At 43.7% G+C, this 27,698-nt stretch overlaps 2 protein-coding genes across 3 annotated transcripts; one reads left to right on the plus strand and one right to left on the minus strand.

Annotated features, from left to right (window-relative positions):
• Window positions 1–1,157: 1,157 nt before the first annotated feature.
• btr30 (bloodthirsty-related gene family, member 30) lies at window positions 1,158–7,856 on the plus strand. Its single transcript, XM_079484092.1, has 10 exons — window positions 1,158–1,283; window positions 2,640–3,258; window positions 3,670–3,765; window positions 4,095–4,328; window positions 4,605–4,770; window positions 5,042–5,116; window positions 5,205–5,225; window positions 5,566–5,592; window positions 6,959–7,134; window positions 7,230–7,856. The coding sequence occupies exons 2-10, from the start codon at window positions 2,641–2,643 to the stop codon at window positions 7,587–7,589; spliced, it is 1,773 nt and encodes a 590-aa protein (XP_079340218.1). The 5' UTR covers window positions 1,158–1,283; window position 2,640; the 3' UTR covers window positions 7,590–7,856.
• Window positions 7,857–8,992: 1,136 nt separating this feature from the next.
• On the minus strand, window positions 8,993–27,685 carry fbxl19 (F-box and leucine rich repeat protein 19). 2 transcript variants are annotated; one of them, XM_079484560.1, is made up of 11 exons: window positions 26,967–27,685; window positions 25,105–25,290; window positions 24,741–24,884; window positions 24,581–24,667; window positions 24,285–24,467; window positions 23,288–23,320; window positions 22,052–23,208; window positions 20,696–20,859; window positions 20,445–20,609; window positions 13,352–13,573; window positions 8,993–10,558 (listed from the first exon to the last, which is right to left on the minus strand). In XM_079484560.1, exons 2-11 carry the CDS (start codon window positions 25,273–25,275, stop codon window positions 10,401–10,403), a joined length of 2,484 nt encoding a protein of 827 aa, XP_079340686.1. In that variant the 5' UTR covers window positions 25,276–25,290; window positions 26,967–27,685; the 3' UTR covers window positions 8,993–10,400. The 2 variants fall into 2 exon arrangements, with proteins under 2 accessions (XP_079340686.1, XP_079340685.1); XM_079484559.1 differs by lacking the exon at window positions 26,967–27,685 and having other exon boundaries at window positions 25,105–25,481.
• Between the last annotated feature and the right edge of the window lie 13 nt (window positions 27,686–27,698).

The raw sequence follows: 27,698 nt of genomic DNA on the forward strand, positions 1-27,698 counted from the left end.
GACAGATTTGGAGGTTGAGTTTTTACAATTCTGTGTCGTATGTTTTCGATTTTCTCTATAAAATAATTCATGAATTCATTGCTACCGAGGTGCGGCGGAATAGCCAGGTCAGGTGGTGTCTGTTTATTTGTTAATTTAGCGACTGTCCTAAATAGAAACCTTGGATTGTTTTTGTTGGTTTCTATGAGGTTACGAAGGTGCTCAGCCTTTGCTGCTTTTAGTGCCTTTCTATAACAGTTTGCACTCTCTTTCCACGCCATTTTAAAGACCTCTAATTGAGATTTTATCCATTTGCGCTCTAGTTTACGTGTTTCTCTTTTAAGGGCGCGAGTGGTGCTATGATTTTCTCATTAATCTTTTTTTACTTCATAGGTGCGACAGCTTGTAATGTATTAGAGAAAATAGTTCCCAATTTGCTGATCATGACATCAAGCGATTCTTTATTTATTGGTATGGTTATTAAAGGAGTCAGATCTGGCAAGATCTTTGTGAAACTATCTTTTTGCAGAAGTCAGAAATGATTAATTACAGTAAAGAAAATCTTTTACCTGATTGGGCCATATTCTTACATGGCCTTCTATTGACAAGTCACTTGACTGTATTGTTTCCTTTATCTGCTCTTTAAGTCTCTTTGGGTAAAAGCATCTGCTAATGTAAATGTTCTTTATGCAGTTGTATTCTGTATTGTGTGGCATGACCAGTTTTATTGTTCTTTGGTTTTTTAACTTTTCTTGTCTTGTAAGATCATCTACTTTCATCTAAGATCACATTGCAGTAGTATAACGTTTAACTTTCTCCTAAAGCTCCTTGTTGCCTTTTGCTCTATATCTGCACTCTTTTGTGTTGTATATTGTAATATATTGGGGGAAATGTTTGCCTTGTCAGCAAATTTGAATGGTTTAGAGAAAGAGCTTCATTTTGACCTGACAATAGGATGTTGAGGGAATTGAGAAGTTTTGGATCTGTGTTTAGAGTTTCGAGAAAAGGGGGAATCATTTCAAGAAATGTGTTTAAGCAAAGACAAGTCAAATTTCCCAATTTTTTCCAATCAATCCCCACACTTGTGTTGTTGTGTGATATGTCATGTGTATCTCGTGGACAAACACACACCCGCACAGCCTGTCAGACTCACCCGACTGCATTACCGGCCCGGCCACACCCTCTGAGTGTGTGTGTGTGTGTGTGTGTGTGTGTGTGTGTGTGTGTGTGTTGACAGGTTTACACTGAAGGCTGTACACTGACCAGACATGGATTAAAACTCAACAAAAGAACACAAGACTGAGGTAGGTGAGATTCAGCAGATGTTCTTGTTAATGTTGTGCTTGTGTTTGAGATCTGATGAAGTCTCACTTCAGCGCCGTATTCTGTGCTTTCATGTTCTGACAGCAACAAATCTACAGTAAGGCTAGATTTACATTTCTGTGTTTAAAAACCCTCAAATGACATACTGTCCTGAGATTCTTATCCTTAAACATAACATGTATTTACTGTATGTGTGTTTGTTACAGATTGGAATTTATTTATATTTTTATATGATGAGTTGGTTTTATAAAGTCTACCAGAAACAAATTCGCTCGGGAAACTCTTGATGTTTCAGAATAAGCTCATTGAAATGGAAAAAAGTTTGTCATTCTTTAATGAAGCATTCCATAGACATGTACAGAATAGACTGCAATTCAGTGTAATTGATAAAAGAATTGTGATGGGACTACCAGTGATCACATTAAGTGCTTCATTTTCTGTTTGTTGGTTTGTTTGTTGTGGATGAAGTACAGACACATACCAGCACAAAGATCATAACGCATCATAACACATGTACTATAAGATGTGTGTGTGTGTGTCTCTTCTGGAATTGTGCAACTCGTTGCATCTTACACAGTGTTCGTGCACATTTATAATCAGACACGTGTATGATGAAATGACCTTCTCACATCAGCATGAAAGAGTTTGGATTGGTTTGACTTAGGAACCCAAAACTCCAGTGGAGAACAATTAACCTGTGGAGAAACTGGACCCAACCAGGGGAACCTGTTCTCCTCTGGCACTACCGCTGCATCTCTACAAGCTCTTGAAATACTAGGTATTACCAACTGGCCAGAGCCTGATAAATCAGGAACAACATTGAAGTGTCTATAGAACCCTTAAAGGACATTGGGAACTACTTTCTTCCAGCCAAGCATACAGTTATACCACCGGTACTAATCTCAAACCGCCACGTCTTTTAAAATATGGGCTGTGCTACTACAGTGGAGTTATTAGTGAGAAATAATGAGGCAGGGCGAGCGTGTGAAATAAAGAGACATAGACTGTAAATGGACACTCACTGAGAATGTGTTAATCCCATTGTACTGCAGCACCTTCCACTGTTTTTAAATGTAAAGATGCGTTTCTTTACTGTTTCACTTTCATAAGTGAGAGTTAGTTTGGTGTTAGAGTGATAGAGACAGTGATGCGGTTTCTGTGGTGATACTGGTGGAATAGCCTATGGCTCTCAGCCAATCAGATTCGAGAACCAGAAAGAACTGTTGTATAATAATTGTGTGTTCTGTAAAGTTCTTGCAGATTGAAGCAGCCTCTGTTTTGTTTCCGTCAGTGGTTCCGTTTCTATTATGTTAAATTATATATTGTTTGTGTTTCAGGATGGCAGAGTTTGATGTGGAGTTGTTCTCTGAACAGGAGCTGACCTGCTCCATCTGTCTGGAGATCTTCAGTAGGCCTGTGTCCACACCCTGCGGTCATAACTTCTGTCAGAGTTGCATTGGTGGTTATTGGGCTTCCAGTTCAGTCTGCACCTGTCCGCTGTGTAAACGTCCATTCGGTGAAAGACCTGAACTCAGCATCAACCGTGTGTTTGCTCACATCGCAGAAAAATACAGAGAGAAGCGCTACGGTGAGCCGCCCAAACCAAAGCCGCGACAGAAATCCATTTCAGCTGGAGTTTCACCGACCGATGCGAACGAGCAAATATTCTGTGACATCTGCAGCGGCAAGAAACAGAAAGCCGTCAGTTCATGTCTTACGTGTACTGCGTCATACTGCGAGATTCACGTGCTGCCACATCACCAGACGTCCTTCTACTCATCCCATCAGCTGCTGGACCCTCACGAGGCCCTGCGGGGTCGAACCTGCCCTCAACACGGACGACTTCTGGAGGTTTACTGTCGGACAGATGAGAAGTGTATTTGTGCTATCTGTGTGTTAGAGGAGCACCGCACACACACCACAGTCTCCGTACAGACAGAGAGAGCTTACAAACAGGTCACATCTCATCTCTCTTCTACAACAACCAACCAGTAGTGTTTCCTCATCACGTTTTTCTTTTACCTTCAAGAGCTTCTGATTGATTTCTGATCACTAGATTCACATCCTCTTCTATATGCTTGATGCACACACAATCATAAATCTGAGATATTGGCCAGTATGTCTCGTCCGCAAAATATTTCCTTTCAAAAGTTTTAAACATTTGATATAATAACCTGTTATTGACAATGGAACAATCCAGAGAAATTCACAAAACACAGTATGGAACGTACAAAAGTATCTGAACGTCTTATATTCTGTACAAAGCACAAAAAATCTAAATAGCAAAAAGTCTTTTAGTGAGAGTTGAAGAACACAAAGAGCCTCATGGATCAAAATCCTGCCTTGTTTTCTCATCTCATCTCGTAGAGACTTCTGGGGAAAACCGAGCTGGACGTTCAGATGTGTATTGAAAGAAGAAGTGTGGACTTAAATGAGCTGAAGAGTAAAATACAAACCCTGCAGGTATTTGTTCTACATCTTGATGGAGTTTGTGCTGTCAGACATTAAAGCAACCTGTATGATTATCTGATGATTTCCTGTTCTAATGGAAGTGTGTGTGGACTTGGTTAGTGGGGACCTAAACCTGAATACACACCTGCTCATGGGGACTCGTGTCCCTGTGGGGACCAAAACCGAGGTCCCATGGGCACAAACGCTTATAAATTGTACAGAACGATTATCATGTTTTAAAAAGTTTTCTAGGATCTTTGGCTTTAGGGCTTGGGTTAGGGGATAAATATACAGTTTGTACAACGCAGATACTAAAACATACATGTGTGTGTGTGTGATAGAGTTGTGCTCACTCAGAGCTGTCTGAAGTGGATCAGCTTCTGTCTGATATCACACAGTCTGTGGATCGGATCCGCAGCGAGCTGGTGGGCGGTATCCAGGAGAAACAGGAGGCTGTGATTGGTCGAGGACAGAGAATGGTCTCTCAGCTGGAATCAAAGTTAACTGAACTGCGAGAGCGGAAAGATGGACTGGAGGCTCAGGCCGTCTCTGAAGATCACATCAGCTTCCTCAAGGTATATTCCTGTCATTCTTCACACATTTGTCTGATCATTTTTACAGAATTTGCTCTATCAGGTGAGAATGCCTGAAACGGACGCAGGTTTTTTAAGACTAAACTAAAACTTTATTTAACGTGATTTCGTTTTCTGGTCAAATAAGTAGCAGGATAATATTTGGGGTTAAAAGATGTGTTGAGGTCACACAAAACTGCCCATTCAATGCATAAAATCAACAAGTCAATCTTGTCTTTACACACACTGTGTCTGTTTGTTTGTTGTGTTTGTTGTCAGAGTTTTGAGGAGATGAACCGTCCCGTTCAGGACACAGACACACATGATGAGTTGGAGGAGGATCTGACGTCACACTTCTCTGTCGGAGATGTGAAGAGAGCTTTAGGAGAGATCCGTGAGAGACTGGATGACATCCGCCACGGTGAAGTACATCGCAGACGCTCGGGTGAGATATTGTTATTGCTCCGCCAGAGCTCAGGAAACCTCCGAGAGAATGATCAAGAAATGAGACTGTTTGAGTAGTCTGGAGGATTTGAGAGGATGTGATGAGAATATTGACTCTTGATGTCAGACGAGACCAATCTGAGCTCAGTTTGACACACTGTTGACGGCTCTTCTCAAACTCTCATCACAGACATTTTTTCTCCTTTATATCTCACTTATGTCGTTTATAGTTGATCTCATGTGTGATCGTTCTGTGTGTGTGTGTGTGACAGTGTCGGGTGTGACGGCGAGCGAAAGTATGACAAGTGTTCAATTCTTCAGGAAGAAAGACCACTGGTCATTAAAAGGTAAACAAACAATCAGGTACAAACATCTGTATGGTTATCTTTGAAGGAATATTGATCTTCTTTTCTTCTACTTCTGAATGTTTTATAGATCTGCGGAAGATCAAGACAGGTATGGAAGTGCACAGCAGCAGCAGATATGTTCATTGATGTGTATTATCTGTTGTTGATGATATTATTCTGTAGATTTGCTGCTGAAGGATTTGTTTGATCTGGACACATTATTAAAATCAAGAGCAGCTTTATTTTCACGACACGACCCGTTGTGTTGTCAATGTCCTTTACTGTTCTCTCACCGTGCTCATCTGGATGTGTTGAAGCAGGTGTTAGAGGTCATGCAGTCGGATGTTTTCTGCAGTACTCGGTGTCATGAGATAAACTTCATGTTGTGTGGCGGAGTGATTTAGAGATGAACGTTAACTTACATACATGTGTACATTTGTGTCTTGTAGGTCACAAAAAGATTAAAGGCTTTCTTGGTGAGTATTATTGATTCTTATCATTTAAGTTCTTAATGTTTAAAGAGCAGTTTATTATCAACACCATACATGCCATTGGTAAAACAGTCTAAATATTATTGGTTGAACATTTCTAAACATTCAGAAGTATAAAAGGAGAGATTTGCATTTATTACAAGTGTTTTGAGACTATTACAAGATTGAACTCCAACATTTTCGCATTTGACTTTGTGGATAAAACAAAAAAAGTCCCCAAATGTTCACATTGTAAAGAAAAAACATCACATATGTATATTTGAATAACATTAAACATATTTTAAATGAATGAATATTCACACTTTATTTATTCAATCTATCATTCATTTGTTTATTGTAAATAACACTCATTCTATGTTTGATGGTCATATTTCTCAACAGGGGTTGTGTGTTATATTAAACACTTGAGTGTAATATGTCAGGAACTGAAGACACTAGTTTTTCTGCTTGATATGTTTTAGGACTCAACATTTCAGGATTTCCACCGTCATATTCAGCATTCATATTGACTCTATATAGGACATGAATGCATCCCTACACATCATAACAAACACTGACTTCAGTGCCGTTGCTCAACACTTTCTGATCCCTTTGCGCTCCATCCATTTCCTGTGATCACTTTTGATGCCTTAAAATGATTGAATGTAACCTTAGTTCATTTAGTATATGCAGATTCATGAATATGCTAATTAGGCCCGTCATATCTATGGCAGAAATCTGTGAACGTGATTGGTCACAGGGTTATGATGTGGTAAACAGCATATTTGGTAAACTGCAGTTTTATGGACAAAATGCTTTGATGTAGTTGATTTTAAAGGTCCAGTGTTTAATATCCACGGTTTCTAAAGAGCTCACACAATGAAGCGTTATGTTTTTATTATCTTAGAATGAGCTGTTTCTATCTCATACCCCGCGGGTCCCCTTACATGGAATCGGTCATGTTCTGTCAGCCGTCGTGTGTTTCTAAAGCATGAAGGTTAATCGGTAGCAAAACTTGAGAGCGTGTGGATTTTAATTTGTGACCTTGTAAAGTAAGTATTTGTACCTGTACACTAAAATGTACACTCACAATCTTACCGCCTTGACTTTTGCTACTACTGTCACGATAACACTAACTTATGCACTTAAAGCTCAGTGGCGAGAGAAAGAGGTGCATTTGATGATGTCCAAAGACCAAAAGTCCAAACTATGTATTGCAGATGTCTTTCAGATGTAATTGCAGAGGTCAAATAGACGTAAGGCAGATGTTGTGTGCTATCAGGGATGGCTTCTGCATTCAATCTGAACCTGCAATAGACATTGCTGCGTTTCAAGTACATCAACATTAAAATGCCAAATTCCTTCCTTTCAGAGGACATATCACTGAATCCGGTGACGGCTTACCCGTTCCTCATCCTGTCAGACGACAGAAAACAGCTGAAGAGAGGTGAGAAGCTGCAGTTCTACAGAAACAGCGTCCAGCGCTTCGACGTCTGGTCCTGTGTGCTTGCTAAAGAAGGCTTTGAGTCAGGACGACACTACTGGGAGGTGAAACATCTTTCAGAACACAATCATGAAAAGCATTTATTCTACTTTAGTGAACAACAGACCCTGTGAAGAGATAAAAGATTTCTGACTTTCAGGTGAATGTTGGTGAGAATAAGGACTGGAAGTTAGGAGCGGTGCGTGAATCGTCTCAGAGGAAAGGTCTGTTTGACATGAGTCCTGACGGCGGTTACTACACCATCTGGTGGAGCGGGAATCAGTTAAGAGCTCTCACAGCTCCTCCGGTCAAGATTAAAGTCAGCGGTCGTCTGCGGCGGGTCGGTGTTTATCTGGACTGTGAGGAGGGTCAGCTCATCTTCTATAATGCCAAGACGGGTTCAGAGCTCTATTCATTTACCACAGTAGAGTCCTCTGAGAAAACCTTCCCGCTGTTTGGCAGCGGTGATAGAGACGTACCGCTGGTGTTAATGTCTGTGTCTGTCAGTGTCCCCGAATGACCAACTTCCCACGTCTCAAAGACGGAAAGAATCAAGAACTCCCCTTTGTATTTCAGAGTTTGATTTGGAGAACGTGTAAGTTACTGAAGGAGTGGTGCTTTGTGAAAACCCAATTCCCTTCATCTTTGGCATATAACAGATCATCGTATGTTGAAGATGAGCTCACCCCCACAGCCTTTACTCCTTTAAACATGATTCTGATTATATCAACTCAATGTAACGAACATTAAAAGAATAAAAATAATTTGAGCTTCAGCTGCAAACACGAAGATCTTTGTTTTATCTCACCACAGCTTTTAAATCCAAATCCGGTTTATAATATTATTTCATAAAACAAAATAACTACGATTGACTGAAAGATTAAATAAGAGTCTTTTTCAATTCCTTCACATTCATGTAACCACCTCACAATTATTGGTGTAATTTGTGTTAAAAACCAGCCGAATGTCACACACTGTAGGTTTAAGCAGGGGTTCCAAAGCCGGCGACCCCAAAATAACAGTGCCAGATTTAAGAGTTACCGATTACTTTACTTGTTATACTTAAACTATGAAATATTACCACAGATGGTTGAATTTCATCAAACTTTAAAATTGGAGTGCTGATGGATTTAACTAATATTTTTTCATATTTACACTATTTCTAATGAGAATACTACATTCTGGAAATGATCTTGCGATCCCCCTGTGGGTCGCGACCTCCACTTTGGGAACCCCTAGGTTTAAGGACCAGAGTGTCGTCATGGAAACAAATCTCATGAAGTTGTAACATCGACTGCACAAAAACTCATCAAACTCCAAGTCTGTCTAGGATGAGAATCAAGTACAATAAAGGGCTGTGTGTATGTGAAATTGTGATGTTTGCTGTGAACAGCCATTAACAGGAACGATCTTTCTGAAGAATGTGTGTAATGTGTATATTTGTCATCTCCAGATGCACTTGTGTCTCTATATCAAACTTTCTGAGTGATAAGCTTCAGTACCTTCAGTGAGAGCACTAAACACTTTTCTAACGCTTGTGTGAGACTAAAAAAACTGCTGAAATATTCCTATAACCTCGACGACTCAAAGGTCCATCTATGTGTGAGGTTGTGAATCGCAGTCCTCCCCTCCCTTTCAAAGCACTATGGGGCTGAGTCGGCTGACACAGGACTATGATGTCATCACGTTTTTGCTTCTTTGCTTGAGATTAAATATTAACGAAACGCTTCCTGTAGAACGGTTTGTCCCTTTAGGGCTACTGTAGAAACAACATGATTAATTCCATGTAAGGGGACCCGCGGTGCATGTAGATAGAAATAGCTTCAAAACAATATTACAACTACAATAATCATATTTATGACTTTTTATAATAGCACTGAAATCTGTATCATAGCATCAGGAGAGACACGACAGGAGAGCAAATAAAAACAACCCCACTGTCTTTATTTAGTTAGACATTTTACAGTAGTCACTCTTATAGTAGCTGCCTTGAGTTTCTGTTTTTCTCATTGTTTTATCTATCTTAGATCAATGCAATGGAAGAAATATGAAAAACCAAAAAATAGAAAAAAAGAAAAAAGGACATTTTGGCAAGATAGTAATAGTAATATGGATCCAAACCCAATACTCGATTCAGTTCAGACATGGCATTTCTGTAACGTGGCCTTTGAACCCGCCGAAACCCATCAAGATGAAATAGGAACCATAATTAACACCTAGTGAAACTTCATCTGACTGCTTCATTGAGATTCCATTCGAAACTACAAACATTTGCTCAAGTCAGTGTTTGATATGTAACCGTTCTCTACGCACAGGTCATTTCAGATGGACGTAACTCCAGTTAAACGGCACTGAACATGATACCTAACATGTACATGAAATAAAACATCACGATTTTGTATCAATATGGTGTCAACAACATTTCGGTTTCGCAGTTGCAACTACATCATCGTCGTCGTCTTTTGTAAGAGTTGAGTTCACTTCTAAGGGAGGATGCCGTCTGTGGAGTTACAACAGCGCAATGGAATTCTGTCGTCTCTTCCCGTACTGCCGTGATGTACTGGACCCAATACTGAATGAAAGTGTGCAAGGAATACAGTCAGTGCAAGATGTCCACATGCATCGCATTCTGGAAGCTGCAGGAGATTGAACACAAGCTGCTTTAGGAAGAAACAGACGGCGATGTCAGCGAGCACGTGATATCACAGAAGAGTTGTGAGCGTCCTGCGAGACGTGTGGATCATACAGTCCGGTTCAATCCGTGCTTGCTTTGGGCTTTGTGATAATACTTCCGAGTCTGGGACACTGAACCATGCTTCGAAAACACCGGCAGTCTGCACGAGTGACGCCGGCGGGTCAGCAGCTTTAATGAAGACAGTAAATCAAAGACAAGCCCTCAGACTTTCAGCTTATAGAAACACAAGAGGAACAGAAAGCAGAGAGCAGACTGTGAATGGCACGTGGACACAGCGAGCGTGAGCCGATCGCCCTGACCCAAAGAGAGACATGACCCACGGACAGAAGACTTCCGTCACCAACGCTTCAACACTGTTTACATGTTAACAGCAGCGCTAAAGAGAGTGACAGCTGTCACACAGGAATGACACCTCCGTCACATTCACACACGCTCGGATAAATTCAACATTCGGCAGAGGAGAGGGGCGGGACTTCAGGATGAGGGGGCGGGATCTGTGTACACAGGTAAATAATTTACAGGAAACTACAAATGTACACACACACACACACACACTTATATATGTACATGGATTTGATTTGTCCGATCCAGGGAGTAAGAGCGTCAGTGTGTGTGTGTGTGTTGTGTAGTGTGTTTTTAGCTGTTCTTCAGCAGCAGTCTGTCTTCAGGAGAGGGGAAGCAGTGCAGTTGGCAGATGTCAGGGGCGAGCGTGCCACATGAACGCAAGTCAACGCTCTGCAGCGACACGCAGCGGCGCAACAGAGACAGACACTGATCCGTCACCTTTACACAACCTGAAACACACAGACACACTCACTTAACATCAGTCTCACATTTGATGATGAAGACATATGTGTTACGCGACTGATATATTTGGATATAAATGTGGTTCTCTTTAAACAAATCTATAAAAACACACACTTTGCTTTGGCTGTTCATTAACATTTTGGGTGCCTATTTTTGCACTTGACCCCGGCTTATCGGCATTGTAAACCCTGCTTTCAACCCCGGGTAAACAAATGCTCCAGACTTGTAATTTGGAAGCGGGGTTATCCCTGCATTTACCCGGGGTTATAAAACCCTGCTCTGAAGCAAGGATAGCGCTGCATTTTGCAATACCACAAGCTGTGTGCGGTCAAAGCAAATCTGAGCGCTGTGTGAACAATCATTTCAGTTTTTTATTTCAGTAAGAGACGTCCCAGGAGGCTTAAACGTTAAAATTCACTCATCCAAACGTCATCCGTTTGTTTATTTCTTCTGTGGAAAACAAATGGAGTCTTATGAGGTTTCCAGGGTTACAGCTTCGCCATATAAAGCACTTAAACGGGGGGGCTATTGGTTCAGATCCAGATTTCAGTGTCATCGCAGCTTCAAACGGCTCTACACGACACCAGCTGATGAATAAGGGTGTTGTCTAGACAAAATTATTTTTCTAAGAAAACTAAAAAAAAATTATAGACTTCATTATAGAATAAATGGCTTGCACGGCCTCCATGATGCACGTCTACAACTTCCGTATTACGCAATCACATTGTAAAGGTCACGCGTGACCGAGATTTCTAAAGGTTTCAACATCCCTGATATGCACACGAACTGACAATTTTCAACAATAATGTTGCACAAAGACATAATGAGTCATTCAACATCAAGAACTTGTGAACGGTCTTCTTTCTCCACATGTGTAAGCACTGGGACGGAACTTCTGCTCACGTCACCTCACCAACGTGATTACAGAGTACGTGAAGTCGTGGACGGGATACATGGAGGCAGAGCAAGCTGTGTATTTCATTTTTTTTATTTCTTTGAAAATGACATGTTATTTGGCTTAGACAACACCCTTATTCATCGGCTAGTGAATGAATTATCATGAACATTTTTTTTTAAGAAGGGGGACCGGAGGGTGTGTTCCAACTATAGGGGGATCACACTTCTCAGCCTTCCCGGGAAAGTCTATGCCAGGGTACTGGAGAGGAGAATACGGCCGATAGTAGAACCTCAGATTCAGGAGGAACAGTGGTTTTCGTCCAGGCCGTGGAACGCTGGACCAGCTCTATACCCTCTACAGGGTGCTGGAGGGTTCATGGGAGTTTGCTCAACCAATCCACATGTGTTTTGTGGATTTGGAGAAGGCATTCGACTGTGTCCCTTGTGGCATCCTGTGGAGGGTGCTTCGGGAGTATGGGGTCTGTGGTCCCTTACTAAGGGCTGTCAGGTCCCTGTACTGCCGAAGCAGGAGCTTGGTTCGCATTGCCGGCAGTAAGTCGGACTTGTTCCCAGTGCATGTCGGACTCTGGCAGGGCTGCCCTTTGTCACCGGTTCTGTTCGTAATTTTTATGGACAGAATTTCTAGGCGCAGCCAGGGGCCGGAGGGTGTCAGGTTTGGGGACCACACGATCTCGTCTCTGCTATTTGCAGATGATGTTGTCGTGTTGGCCCCTTCAAACCAGGACCTTCAGCATGCACTGGGACGGTTTACAGCAGAGTGTGAAGCGGCTGGCATGAAAATCAGTACCTCCAAATCCGAGGCCATGGTCCTCAGTCGGAAAAGGGTGGCTTGTCCCACTTCAGGTTGGTGGAGAGTTCCTTCCTCAAGTAGAGGAGTTTAAATATCTCGGGGTCTTGTTCACGAGTGAGGGAAGGATGGAACGGGAGATTGACAGACGGATCGGTGCAGCTTCTGCAGTAATGCGGTCGATGTACCGGTCCGTCGTGGTGAAGAAAGAGCTGAGCCGCAAGGCGAAACTCTCAATTTACCGGTCAATCTACGTTCCTACTCTCACCTATGGTCATGAGCTTTGGGTCATGACCGAAAGGACAAGATCCCGGATACAGGCGGCTGAAATGAGCTTCCTCCGCAGGGTGGCTGGGCGATCTCTTAGAGATAGGGTGAGAAGCTCGGTCACCCGGGAGGAGCTCGGAGTAGAGCCGCTGCTCCTCCACATCGAGAGGGGTCAGCTGAGGTGGCTTGGGCATCTGTTACGGATGCCTACTGGACGCCTTCCCCGGAAGGTGCTCCGGGCCCGTCCGACCGGGAGGAGACCCCGGGGAAGACCTAGGACATGCTGGTGGGACTATGTCTCCCGGCTGGCCTGGGAACGCCTCGGTGTCCCCCCGGAAGAGCTAGAGGAAGTGTCTAGGGTGAGGGATGTCTGGGCATCTCTGCTTAGACTGCTGCCCCCGCGACCCGGCCCCGGATAAGCGGTAGAAAATGGATGGATGGATGGATTTTATTTTACAGTGAACTACTATTTAAAAACAGCCAAAAAGGATTTGCGAGGCTGGCATATTCTTGTCTCTGACGTAGAACAATTCGCTTATTTAAAGAGACCACGCACTATTTTTATTCAGCCTGTTTGAAGCTGCAGTATTTTTCCAATATAATATACAAATAGGAATGTTAACTGGTTACTGTTCAGGTTATGAATAGCCAGGGTTATATCTTATAACCTGGATAAAGTGTAAGCAGTGTGAAACATGAAGCAGATAACCCAGGATTCTGTGTCTACCCAGGATTCTGTTAGAATAACCCTTTCAAGTGTGAGGAGCCCTACCGACTGAATGATGAAGTGCACTGGTTTTTTGTGTACCTGCCAGGTTGATGTGTGTCAGACTCTCTCTGAGCGGTGACATTGGTGATGTCAGTGTGTAGATGGTCTGATCTGTGATGTGGCAGCAATGACTCAGGTCCAGTTTGGTCAGATGAGGCAGATATCGCACTAAGAGCCGGGACACAGCATCTGTCACTTCCAAACCAGCCAGCCGCAGCTCTGTCACATTCTGGAAACGTCCACCTCGGTTTTCTCCATGAGCTGTGAACAACACTTACAGTCAGTTCATCTCAAACATGTCCCACCACACAGATCGATTCGGTGTGGATTCAAACACACACACACACACGAATGAATCCACACCGAATCCACAAACACGCATGAATTACACCGTTAACACACGCACCAATCCTACACGCGCATGAATCACACCGTACACACGCGCAAGAATCACACGGCATTAATCACACCGTACACACACACACACACATGAATCACACCGTACACACACACACCCACATGAATCACACCGTACACACACACACACACACACACACATGAATCGAACCGTACACACACACATGAATCACACCGTACACACACACGAATCACACGGGCATTAATCACACCGTACACACACGCATGAATCACACGGTACACACACGAATCACACAGGCATTAATCACACCGTACACACACACACACACACACACACACACACAAATCACACAGGCATTAATCACACCGTACACACACGCATGAATCACACGGTTCACACACGAATCACACAGGCATTAATCACACCGTACACACACGCATGAATCACACGGTACACACACGAATCACACAGGCATTAATCACACCGTACACACACACACACACACACGAATCCACACCGTACACACACACAAATCCACACCGTACACACACACGAATCTACACCGTACACACACACGAATCTACACCGTACACACAGACACATGAATCCACACCGTACACACAGACACATGAATCCACACCGTACACACACACACGAATCACACGGGCATTAATCACACCGTACACACACACACACACACACAAATCACACGGGCATTAATCACACCGTACACACACACACACACACACACGAATCCACACCGTACACACACACAAATCCACACCGTACACACACACAAATCTACACCGTACACACACATGAATCCACACCGTACACACACACAAATCCACACCGTACACACACATGAATCTACACCGTACACACAGACACATGAATCCACACCGTACACACACACACACACACACATATGAATCCACACCGTACACACACATGAATCTACACCGTACACACAGACACATGAATCCACACCGTACACACAGACACATGAATCCACACCGTACACACAGACACATGAATCCACACCGTACACACACACATGAATCCACACCGTACACACACACAAATCCACACCGTACACACACACGAATCTACACCGTACACACACATGAATCTACACCGTACACACACACAAATCCACACCGTACACACACACAAATCCACACCGTACACACACACACATGAATCCACACCGTACACACACACACACACACACACACACATGAATCCACATCGTACACACAGACACATGAATCCACACCGTACACACACACACACACACACACACACATGAATCCACATCGTACACACACACATGAATCCACATCGTACACACAGACACATGAATCCACATCGTACACACAGACACATGAATCCACACCATACACACACACACAAATCCACACTGTACACACACACACACGAATCCACATCGTACACACACACACGAATGATGAACCCACACCGTAAACACACACACATGAATCACACCGTACACACACACATGAATCAAGACTATTTGCACACACACACACGCAAACATGAATCCACACCGTACACACACACACACAAATCCCAACTGTACACACACACACACACATGAATCCACATCGTACACACACACACAAATCACACCGTACACACACATGCAAACATGAATCCACACCGTACACACACACACACACACACACACATGAATCCACATCGTACACTCTCACACACACATATGAATCTACACTGTACACACACACATGAATCCAGACTATTTGCACACACACATTAATCTACACTGTACACACACACACACAAACATGAATCCACATTGTACACACACACACAAATCCACCCTGTACACACACACACACACACGAATCACACCGTACACACACATGCAAACATGAATCCACTCCGTACACACACACACACATGAATCCACATCGTACACTCACACACACACACATATGAATCTACACTGTACACACACATGAATCCAGACTATTTGCACACACACATTAATCTACACTGTACACACACACACACAAACATGAATCCACATTGTACACACACACACAAATCCACCCTGTACACACACACACACATGAATCCACATCGTACACACACACACACGAATCACACCGTACACACACATGCAAACATGAATCCACTCCGTACACACACACACACACACACACACACACACACACATGAATCCACATCGTACACTCACACACACATATATGTATCTACACTGTACACACACACACACATGAATCCAGACTATTTGCACACACACATTAATCTACACTGTACACCGAACACACAAGCATGAATCCACACCGTACACACACACACAAGCATGAATCCACACCATACACATGTACATGAATCCAGAGCATATGCACACGCATGAATCAACACCGCACACACACACACACACACACACAAGCATGAATCCACACCATACACATGTACATGAATCCAGAGCATATGGACACGCATGAATCAACACCGCACACACACACACACACACACACACAAGCATGAATCCATACCGAACACACACGCATGAATCCACACCGTACACACGCACACACACACAAACAAACAAACAAACATAAATCCACACCGTACACACACACGCATGAATCCACACCATACACACACACACAAACCCACACCGTACACACGAATCCACACACACACAAATCCACACCGTACACACACACTTATGAATCTACACCGTACACACACGCACATGCATGAATCCACACCGTACACACACACGCATGAATCCACACCGTACACACACACACGCATGAATCCACCATACACACACACACACCTGAATCTACACAGTACACACACACATATGAATCCAGACTATTTGCACACGCATGAATCCACACCGTACACAAACACACGCATGAATCCACACCATACACACACACACACACACACACACAAACAAACATAAATCCACACCGTACACACACACATATTGGAATCCAGACTATTTGCACACGCATGAATCCACACCGTACACACACACATGAATCCACACCGTACACACACACATGAATCACACCGTACACACACACACACACACCTACACCGTACACACACACATATGAATCCAGACTATTTGCACTTGCATGAATCCACACCGTACACACACACACACACACACACAGACAAGCATGAATCCACACCGAACACACAAGCATGAATCCACACCGTACACACACACACACACACGAATCCACACCATACACACACACACACATGAATCCACACCGTACACACACACACACACACACGAATCCACACCATACACACACATGAATCCACACCGTACACACACACACACATGAATCTACACCGTACACACACACATGAATCCACACCGTACACACACACACACACATGAATCACACCTTACACACACACATATGAATCCAGACTATTTGCACACGCATGTATCCACACCGTACACACACATGAATCCACACTGTACACACACACACACACACACACACAAATCCACACCATACACAAACATGAATCCACACCGTACACACACACACACATGAATCTACACCATACACACACACACATGAATCCACACCGTACACACACACACACACACACATGAATCACACCTTACACACACACATATGAATCCAGACTATTTGCACACGCATGAATCCACACCGTACACAAACACACGCATGAATCCACACCATACACACACACACACACACACACAAACAAACATAAATCCACACCGTACACACACACATATTGGAATCCAGACTATTTGCACACGCATGAATCCACACCGTACACACACACATTAATCCACACCGTACACACACACACACACACCTACACCGTACACACACACATATGAATCCAGACTATTTGCACTTGCATGAATCCACACCGTACACACACACACACACACACACACAGACAAGCATGAATCCACACCGAACACACAAGCATGAATCCACACCGTACACACACACACACACACGAATCCACACCATACACACACACACACATGAATCCACACCGTACACACACACACACACACACACACGAATCCACACCATACACACACATGAATCCACACCGTACACACACACACACACATGAATCTACACCGTACACACACACATGAATCCACACCGTACACACACACATGAATCACACCTTACACACACACATATGAATCCAGACTATTTGCACACGCATGTATCCACACCATACACAAACATGAATCCACACCGTACACACACACACACATGAATCTACACCGTACACACACACACATGAATCCACACCGTACACACACACACACACACACACATGAATCACACCTTACACACACACATATGAATCCAGACTATTTGCACACGCATGTATCCACACCGTACACACACATGAATCCACACTGTACACACACACACACACACACACAAATCCACACCATACACAAACATGAATCCACACCGTACACACACACACACATGAATCTACACCGTACACACACACACATGAATCCACACCGTACACACACACACACACACACATGAATCACACCTTACACACACACATATGAATCCAGACTATTTGCACACGCATGTATCCACACCGTAAACACACACACACACACGAATCACACCGTACACACACATGAATCACACCGTACACACACATGAATCTACACCGTACACACACATGAATCTACACCGTACACACACACGAATCCACACCGTACACACACATGAATCCACACCGTACACACACACACACATGAATCTACACCGTACACACACACACATGAATCCACACCGTACACACACACACACACATGAATCACACCTTACACACACACATATGAATCCAGACTATTTGCACACGCATGTATCCACACCGTACACACACACACACACACACGAATCCACACCGTACACACACATGAATTACACCGTACACACACATGAATCTACACCGTACACACACACGAATCCACACCGTACACACACACGAATCCACACCGTACACACACACGAATCACACCGTACACACACATGAATCTACACCGTACACACAGACACATGAATCTACACCGTACACACACATGAATCCACACCGTACACACACACACACACACACGAATCCACACCGTACACACACACATGAATCACATCGTAAACACACACACACACATGAATCCACACCGTACACACACACGCATGAGTCCACACCGAACACATGTACATGAATCCAGAGCATATGCACACGCATGAATCCACACCGTACACACACACACACACACACACACAAGCATGAATCCATACCGAACACACACGCATGAATCCACACCGTACACACACACGCATGAGTCCACACCGAACACATGTACATGAATCCAGAGCATATGCACACGCATGAATCAATACCGTACACACACACACACAAGCATGAATCCACGCCGAACACACACGCATGAATCACATCGTACACACGTACATGAATGCAGAGCATATGCACACGCATAAATCAACACCACACACACACACAAGCATGAATCCACACCAAACACACGCATGAATCACATCGTACACACGTACATGAATGCAGAGCATATGCACACGCATAAATCAACACCACACACACACACACACACACACAAGCATGAATCCACGCCGAACACACACGCATGAATCACATCGTACACACATACATGAATGCAGAGCATATGCACACGCATGAATCAACACCACACACACACACACACAAGCATGAATCCACGCCGAACACACACGCATGAATCACATCGTACACACGTACATGAATGCAGAGCATATGCACACGCATAAATCAACACCACACACACACACAAGCATGAATCCACACCGAACACACACGCATGAATCACATCGTACACACGTACATGAATGCAGAGCATATGCACACGCATAAATCAACACCACACACACACACACACAAGCATGAATCCACGCCGAACACACACGCATGAATCACATCGTACACACATACATGAATGCAGAGCATATGCACACGCATAAATCAACACCACACACACACACACACACAAGCATGAATCCACGCCGAACACACACGCATGAATCACATCGTACACACGTACATGAATGCAGAGCATATGCACACGCATAAATCAACACCACACACACACACACACACACACACAAGCATGAATCCACACCGAACACACACGCATGAATCACATCGTACACACACATGAATCACACCGTACACACACACACACACACATGAATCCACACCGAACACACACACATGCATGAATCCACACCGAACACACACTTATGAATCACATCGTACACACGTACATGAATCCAGAGCATATGCACACGCATGAATCAACACCGTACACACACACACACACACAAGCATGAATCCACACCGTACACACACACATGCATGAATCCACACCGAACACACACACATGCATGAATCCACACCGAACACACACACATGCATGAATCCACACCGAACACACACACATGCATGAATCACATCGTACACACACACGCTTAAATCCACACCGTACAAACGCATGAATTCACACAAACATATGAATCCATACTACACGCATGCATGATAACACACCCTACACAGCAGCATGTATAAACGTTGTAAAAGTGTGAAAGTGAGAGCAAAGACCTGAGCGTGTGTCATTAGAGGGCGGAGCCAGCAGTTCTTTAAGGTGCGAGTCTTTGAGATCCTCCACCCGACTGAGATCCAGGAGCCGGAGGCACGGACACACAGACTGACAGAGCGCTGAAACAGATGACCACGGACAGCCAGACACATTCAACTCCAGCAGACCTGAGGACCGAAACACAACTCTCTCTTCATCAACAAATACAGACGTGTGTCACTGAGCAGTCATGACCTCCACAGGTGTTCTTTACCTTGTAAACGGTTTATCAGCCACATCAGCTGCTTCTTAGAGATATTAGTGTAGCCAAGGTTCAGAGACACCGGCTGTCGACGGATAATACCACTCAGCATTATGGGAGTTATGGAACGCTGTCGACTCAAATCAATCTGTGTCCATAACTTCATATCACAGCACCTGTAAAGCAGGCGCACACACACACACACACACGCAGAGTCAGAGATTTCTCAAAGACACTGAGCAATAAAGAAATAGCTGTATATCACACAATATATACCCTTTAATGTCAGCGTACACATTCAATACATCTGAAAAACTTGGCTTTGATATTTTGTTAAGTTCAGTTAACGCAGGACCACAGTACTCTTGGCCAAAACTAAATATATTGGAAAAACAAAAGGCATTTTTTAAACTAGCTTTTGTTCTGAAAATCAACACATTCAACAAACTTTAGTGTTTGGTATGTGTGACTACTCACAACATTGATGCTTCAACTCTTAAAATAATGTTTTGTTGAAGAACACATCTGTATAAAATAGTGAATCAAAGCGATATATGTCAATATAGACAACATAGTATTGACATACAAGTGTATCATGGTGTGCAGAGATGATGATTTTGGATAATTCACAACACTACCTACAAGACAAGATGCTGATTTAGTCTCTTACTGTTTAAGAGATAACGCTTGGATCATTGATGTGTAACACTCATTTGTTAATGTTTTTCCAGTGAATAAGATTTACTGCGGCAGTCCTATAAAATACTTCTGAGAAAAACAGAAGTCCCCCGACGTAAGAAAAGCTGATAACACTTTATTTTACGATGCCCTTGTTACATGTATGAACTATAGTATTTAGTATAAATGATGCTTAGTTACATGTAACTTATCCAAATCCTAACCCTACAGTAAGTACCTCATTTATCAGATTTACAGATTTTTAAATACACGTGAAACATTAGTATTGTGTTGTTTAAATGTATAGGAATATGAACTTGTTTTCGTTCAATCATAATAATCAAATATTATAGTATATTATATCAGTTTCAAGAGCGTATCAATTATGATGGTATTTAACTAGAGTTGCCGTGATGGTTTCTTTTGTTTTATCAGCAGGGTTGTTACATTTATAATTTGATCTCTTCAGATCAATCTGTCATATACCTGTATATCTTTCAAATATTCTTTATATAAACTATATCTAACATATTTTACACATTATCTTATCTATCCAGAATGTACAGTGGGGGGGACAGATTTTTAAATGGATTTACTGGGCCATGAAAAGGTTGAGAACCACTGTTCTATTGTAGTGATATTATAGTAAGATTGCCCAGCCATCATGTTTTAGATGGCATGCTATCTCACCAGCGGCTCCAGGTACGGCAGACCCGCATGCAGACACACAGCTGCCGTTGATTGAGGTGTTGGAAGACACGAAGCCACACCTCCCTCGGCAACACATGCGAAGCACCGCCGTCCAACAGCAAGCAGTGCGGCTCAGGGCAGGCAGGTGGCGGACGGACCAAGTGCCGCTCCATCTGTACAGGCCTCGGAGGCGAGGGCACAGCAGCAGGACTACGCTTCACCAGCTGAGAGCGTGTGGGTGCCAAGCGGGACTGCTGAGAGCGATGCAACGGCAGCGAGCCACCGGCAGGGTTCGACAGGTTAGATGTGCCACTACTGCCATTCGCAGTCCCGGAACCCACCGCTGTCGTACCTGCGTTCTTATTTGAGGGATTGTTCTGGCCTTGCCGGCTTCCGCTGCGAATCTTGCTGCCACGGACGGACTTTGCGGCTCCATGCCGGTGATTAGCGCCGCTACCGCTGTTGGAATTCTCCTTCTCTTGAGTTTCTCGACCGCCCGCCCGCGTGCGGCCGTTGCGTGCCTCCTGTCCATTAGTGCGTCTGGATGAGGAGACACCCTCTGACGTAAGCCCGTGTCCGGTGGGCGGTGCTTGGGTCGTTGACAGAGGCGACGATGGGGCCAGCGTGGCAGTTTTGCGAGTGCGGTCCCCTGAGCCTTCCTCATCATCAGCTTCCGTGTCAATAACCACTTTACGCACCCTGTGGGCCGCCTCTCCCCGACGCCGCTGTGGCTGGGCCTCGTCCGTGTTGTCTAGTTCCTTTTCTGCAACGAAACTTTCACCTTCAGAGTCCTCACTGGCACTAAAGCCCAGTTCTGCCAGACGCCGACTGCGTTCGCGGGCGCTGCTGTTGCCGTACGTGGGGGCCGGAGAGGACGGTTCGGAGGCGGCGGCAGGAGACGGTGATTCAGAGACCGATTCGGAGTCACTTTCAGAACTGGACGATGAGGAAGAGCTGGAGTTTGGCACTCGCTCAAAAAGCTGACACATGCGTTTGAAACGTTCCAGTTTCTCACGGTGATGAGAGCGCTGGTCAAGGCTGGGAGTTAAAGATGAGGCCTGTGCTGCAGCGGATCCTCCAGAGGAACTGTGGCCACCAGCTGAAGACGAGTTTGGTCCGTTCGCTTCAGAAGAGTCAGAGGAGTTGGGTTTCATTTTCTGCCGAGAAAAGAGAAGTGCTGTTAAGAGTGTCAAAGGTCAATTTAAACAATACGTCTAGAGAATATTACAAACATACCTTTTTCAGGTGCTTATCACGGGCGCCCTTGATCTGTTCAACAAAACACAGACAGCGTGCATAAACAAAACTATTCTGCCAGCTTTCATTTCTGTTTTTTGACTCTGTGCCCAGACAAAACAGCATCAATAAAAACAAAAACATTCCATGTAGAAACATAACTTCCTCTTCCAAAACTTTTGTTTTCATCTCCTCATTAGCACAAAACAATAATCTTTTTTTCCTTACGTCCTTTGATCAGAGTGATTCTAGTGTCACATGTCACACTTCATAATGATAACCCAATCACTTTTGACATTCACTGGCAGCTGGAAGCGATTAGTTTTCTCATTCTTATATTTTTAAATGTGTACTCATTTCTAATCTATTACCTTTACTTAAATAACATCGAGGGAAATGTAGTAGTTACATATTGCATATTCTTGTTATAATAATGAGTACAACTTCTGAAAATTGTTATTTATGTATGTTTATAGGATGTTCATTTTCCACCAAACATCTTCACAGTCTTTTCATGTTTGTTTTTAGTGAAATTATTCAATTATTAGAAACCATTACTGTCAAATTGAAAAGCCTGCTTTTAAAGGAACTTGTACTTTTTGATCTTTTGCTATCGTGATTGTAAATGTAAATAAGAAAGCATTACTTTACTTAAAACAAGGTTTCACATCTGGATCTTTCTCTGTGTGACTGGTGAATAAATTCTGTAGAGGTTCTTAATTCACGTTAGCGAATGCATCCACTAATGTTCACAAACACAACCATAACTGAAAGTGTTCACATTTTGTCTCCTGCAGAAACGGAAACCTACGTGTAAAGATTAAGAAAGATGAATACATTTTTGATCTGTTTGTAGGAGTGACACCTTACGGGCAAAGTCTGAACATATTTGACAAGCCTCCCTTCCAGTGATTTAGCATCTTTATTCTTTTATTTTCGCTTCTAACATTGCACAGCATCAAGACAGAATATCCAGAAGCTCTACTACAGGACTGACCTTCTTTTTGGAAGCGCTCTCCTGAGGCAGATCTTTCTCTTTCTTGCGCTTATGTCCATCCTGACGGGCCGTGTCTTCCAGAGACGGCGGCTTCTTTTTACTCTGTGGCGGATCGTCGGTCAGTTTCCAGCGACTAACCTCTCCGTTGTCCATTCGTCTCTTTCCTAAACCGTCTCCCTGATCCTTGAACATAAACAAACACTCTTGTCACACGCAACGCACTTAAACCTTTAACTTCATCAATGGCAAACTAGCCGTTATTATAAACTCAAACACGTGTGTAATCCTGTTCTTACCTTACTGGTTTTTCCTTCCTTGTGGCACTTTGGACACTCCCAGCAGTTTGGGATCTCATCATTAATGATGCCTTCAGATTTACCCATCTGCAGGAGACAGTTTGGTCATTTCGGGTGTGAGAGAATAAAGAGCACAGATCAGCGATGTTCTCACACAGACCTTCAGACAGCTGGGATGAATGATCTCATTACAGATGGTGCACTCCATCAGAGACAGACTGAACTTCTCCTCCTCTGACTCCACCGTGTCCTCCTTCCCCGCTTCACCGCAAGCAAAACACACGGCTGTGTGAGGCAACACCGGCTGGAGGAGGACGACATTGCGACAAACACTTGTTACTCGCGTCTAGCACGTGCAGGGGAAAGACCTTTGACGGGTTCTTGTTATGTACGAGTGAGGTGTGTATCTTGTTATGTACGAGTGAGGTGTGTATGTTGTTAAATTTGCTTCCAATGTTTCCTCATCTGTAAGTCGCTTTGGATAAAAGCGTCTGCTAAATGACTAAATGTAAATGTGTATTTACCGCAGTGCACTGCCTGAGCAGACACGACTGCTTCATCCGCCCCGGTCCACCGAACTTCTTCATGTCTTTGCAGAAGTGGCACTCGCCGCACTCGGTCCGCATGCAGGCTTGACAGCGCCGGCAACGTGTCCGTCGCCGCCGCGCCCCTCCCAGCGCCTTACTGCCAGACATCCCCTCTGCATTCAACTGACAGACGCACACACAGGTTAGCCGTCCTCTGACATACAACCAAAGCACGAACTGAAGGGACATCTACTGCATCCTCATTAAAGTCCTTCCACTAGTTTTGAGAAGGGTTGGATCATGGCATTATTAGTCTACCTGATATAAACTAGACACTTGGAAGTGAGCACTGGACTCTTGACGACAGAATGAACGGTTTCATGAAACACTAAACGGTTGTTGACTGCTGGGTCACAGGTCTGTTCTAACAGGATAGTCACAGACCCAAGAGAAACCCTGTGTGGTGTGAACAGCAGAAAACACTCTTTAACCTTCTGGAAGTGATATCGTACAGATCTTCACGTCAATATAAACACAAATGTCAACCTAACTGTACTTGAGTTTTCACTCTACTGAGGATTCAGATGTCAACGTTTGTTGGTTTAGATACATAGCCATGTGTCATCTGCATTACAGTTTTGGAAGCATGTTTTGTTGTTGTTTTCCAAGCGTAAGTGATGCTTTCAGAATTGTCACATCCATATAAAATATATAAACATCACCGTTTTATGTTCTATGTAGATCCGTCCCTTTTCCATTTCTGGGTATTATTGCTTCTGGTTTTTGCATTTTAATTCACAGAAATGCTGATCTCTCAAAAACATACGTATATATATATATCACTTAGGTTAAATGCACAACATGTCTATAGACTGATATTTTTCAGATGTCTGACGCATTCAACAGGGGTTTAAGGAAATACAAATGAATGATACAATATATTGGTAATAATATCAAGGAGTCTAGATTTCAATTTGAACATTTATAGCACAGCTCACAAGACAACATGTTTATTCTCTCTCTCACTCTGGATAAAAGCGTCTGCTCAATGAATTAAAGTCAATGTAATATTCAGTAACACAGTCAGTTATTTGTTCGTGTGTTTGGCTGGTAGGAAGCAAACTTTTGTTGTCATATATATAAATATATATAAATATATTATACAGTGTTGTCAATCATCCCGTCATTCGCGCGCGCGCGCAGACTGACAGCTCTCTATAAACACACTTCCGACAGTATAGACGTCACCTTCTCTTTCATTTACATGTTATATCACAGTAACTAGAGCATTTTGGTGGAAACCATGGTTACCGGGGCTCATTTCGATCAGTTCTTTGTGCATGCCTGAAACACTACAGAACGAGATTGACTGTGACAGTGTGAAGTGATTGTGATGACTGTTATGATCACATCTCACACACGAGCTAACACGAGCAGCTAACCTCGCGCTAACCAGCACGTTTCTAACGCTCAGCTTTACACCTCACAGAAAAACAGCTCATAAACCCATAAACAATCACCGCCACACACGATTCATCTCACGGGAAGCAAATATCTCCTCACACACGCGCAGGCGCGGAAATATAGCGTTCAGTTTCCTCTGTGTGATAACAGAAGGCTAGCATGGGTTAGCAGGTCCATTCTGATGCGATCCAGCGCTACTGAGCGGCTTCACGTCAGTCTGGTGTGTTTGTAAACTTGAGCACTGCCGTGGGCACCTTTAGAAAGAACTGCTGTGGAAATACACTCAATAATGTTCATATTTAAAACACAACATTACACACACACACGCACACATCACAGCTAACCGCGCACGAGCACATCACACACAGGCGAGAGAGAGAGAGAGTTCAACTCACCTTGTGTGGAGTCGCATACTCCTTGATCGAGCATTAGAAGGATGTTTCTTACGAAAACACAAATAAGAGAGAGAGAGAGAGAGAGAGAAAGATCGCTTCCTTGTTTCTAGGCTCGTCTCTACTGCTACCAGTGTTTCTTCACGCGCTTAACGTTACATGAGTGACTCCTCCAAACGCCATTCACCATCACAACACACCTTCCGTTATCACCGTACCGACATCTATCATCAACAATCAATAGCGATGTTGCGAGATAAGAGAAGTTTAGATCTGTGACGATCTGTGGCGCTGTCCGGGTCCAGCCCTCCTCAATGTGCTGCTCTCACAGGCGATTCAATCCTAAAACATGACATCAAATCATCATTCACGTGTGTCTGCGAACACTCTTCTGGACATGGTTGCGTTCGCCTGTTATTCCTCAATGATCGCCTGGACTGAGAGAAAACAGCAGAGACGGATAAACGTGGCTTTTGTTCGTCTTTCCTATTGTGTTGCTCTGCTGTAGGTGTGTGTCATGTAAAATAACGCGTAAGGTTACAGTGATCACACGATACTGATGCTAAATAATCCCGACGCCAACGCGCTCCATACCGCTGCTGGGAAATCAAATAAATAAATAAATATGGTAAATATAAAAAATGGAGAGTGAAAAATAGGGACGCTCCGCCCGCTGTGTTCGTCGTGGGTGAAATGCATCATGGGAAATGAGGTCCACCTGTGCCCTACCCCAAA

This window comes from Barbatula barbatula, assembly GCF_947034865.1.
Source record: "Barbatula barbatula genome assembly, chromosome: 21".
NCBI lineage: Eukaryota > Metazoa > Chordata > Actinopteri > Cypriniformes > Nemacheilidae > Barbatula > Barbatula barbatula.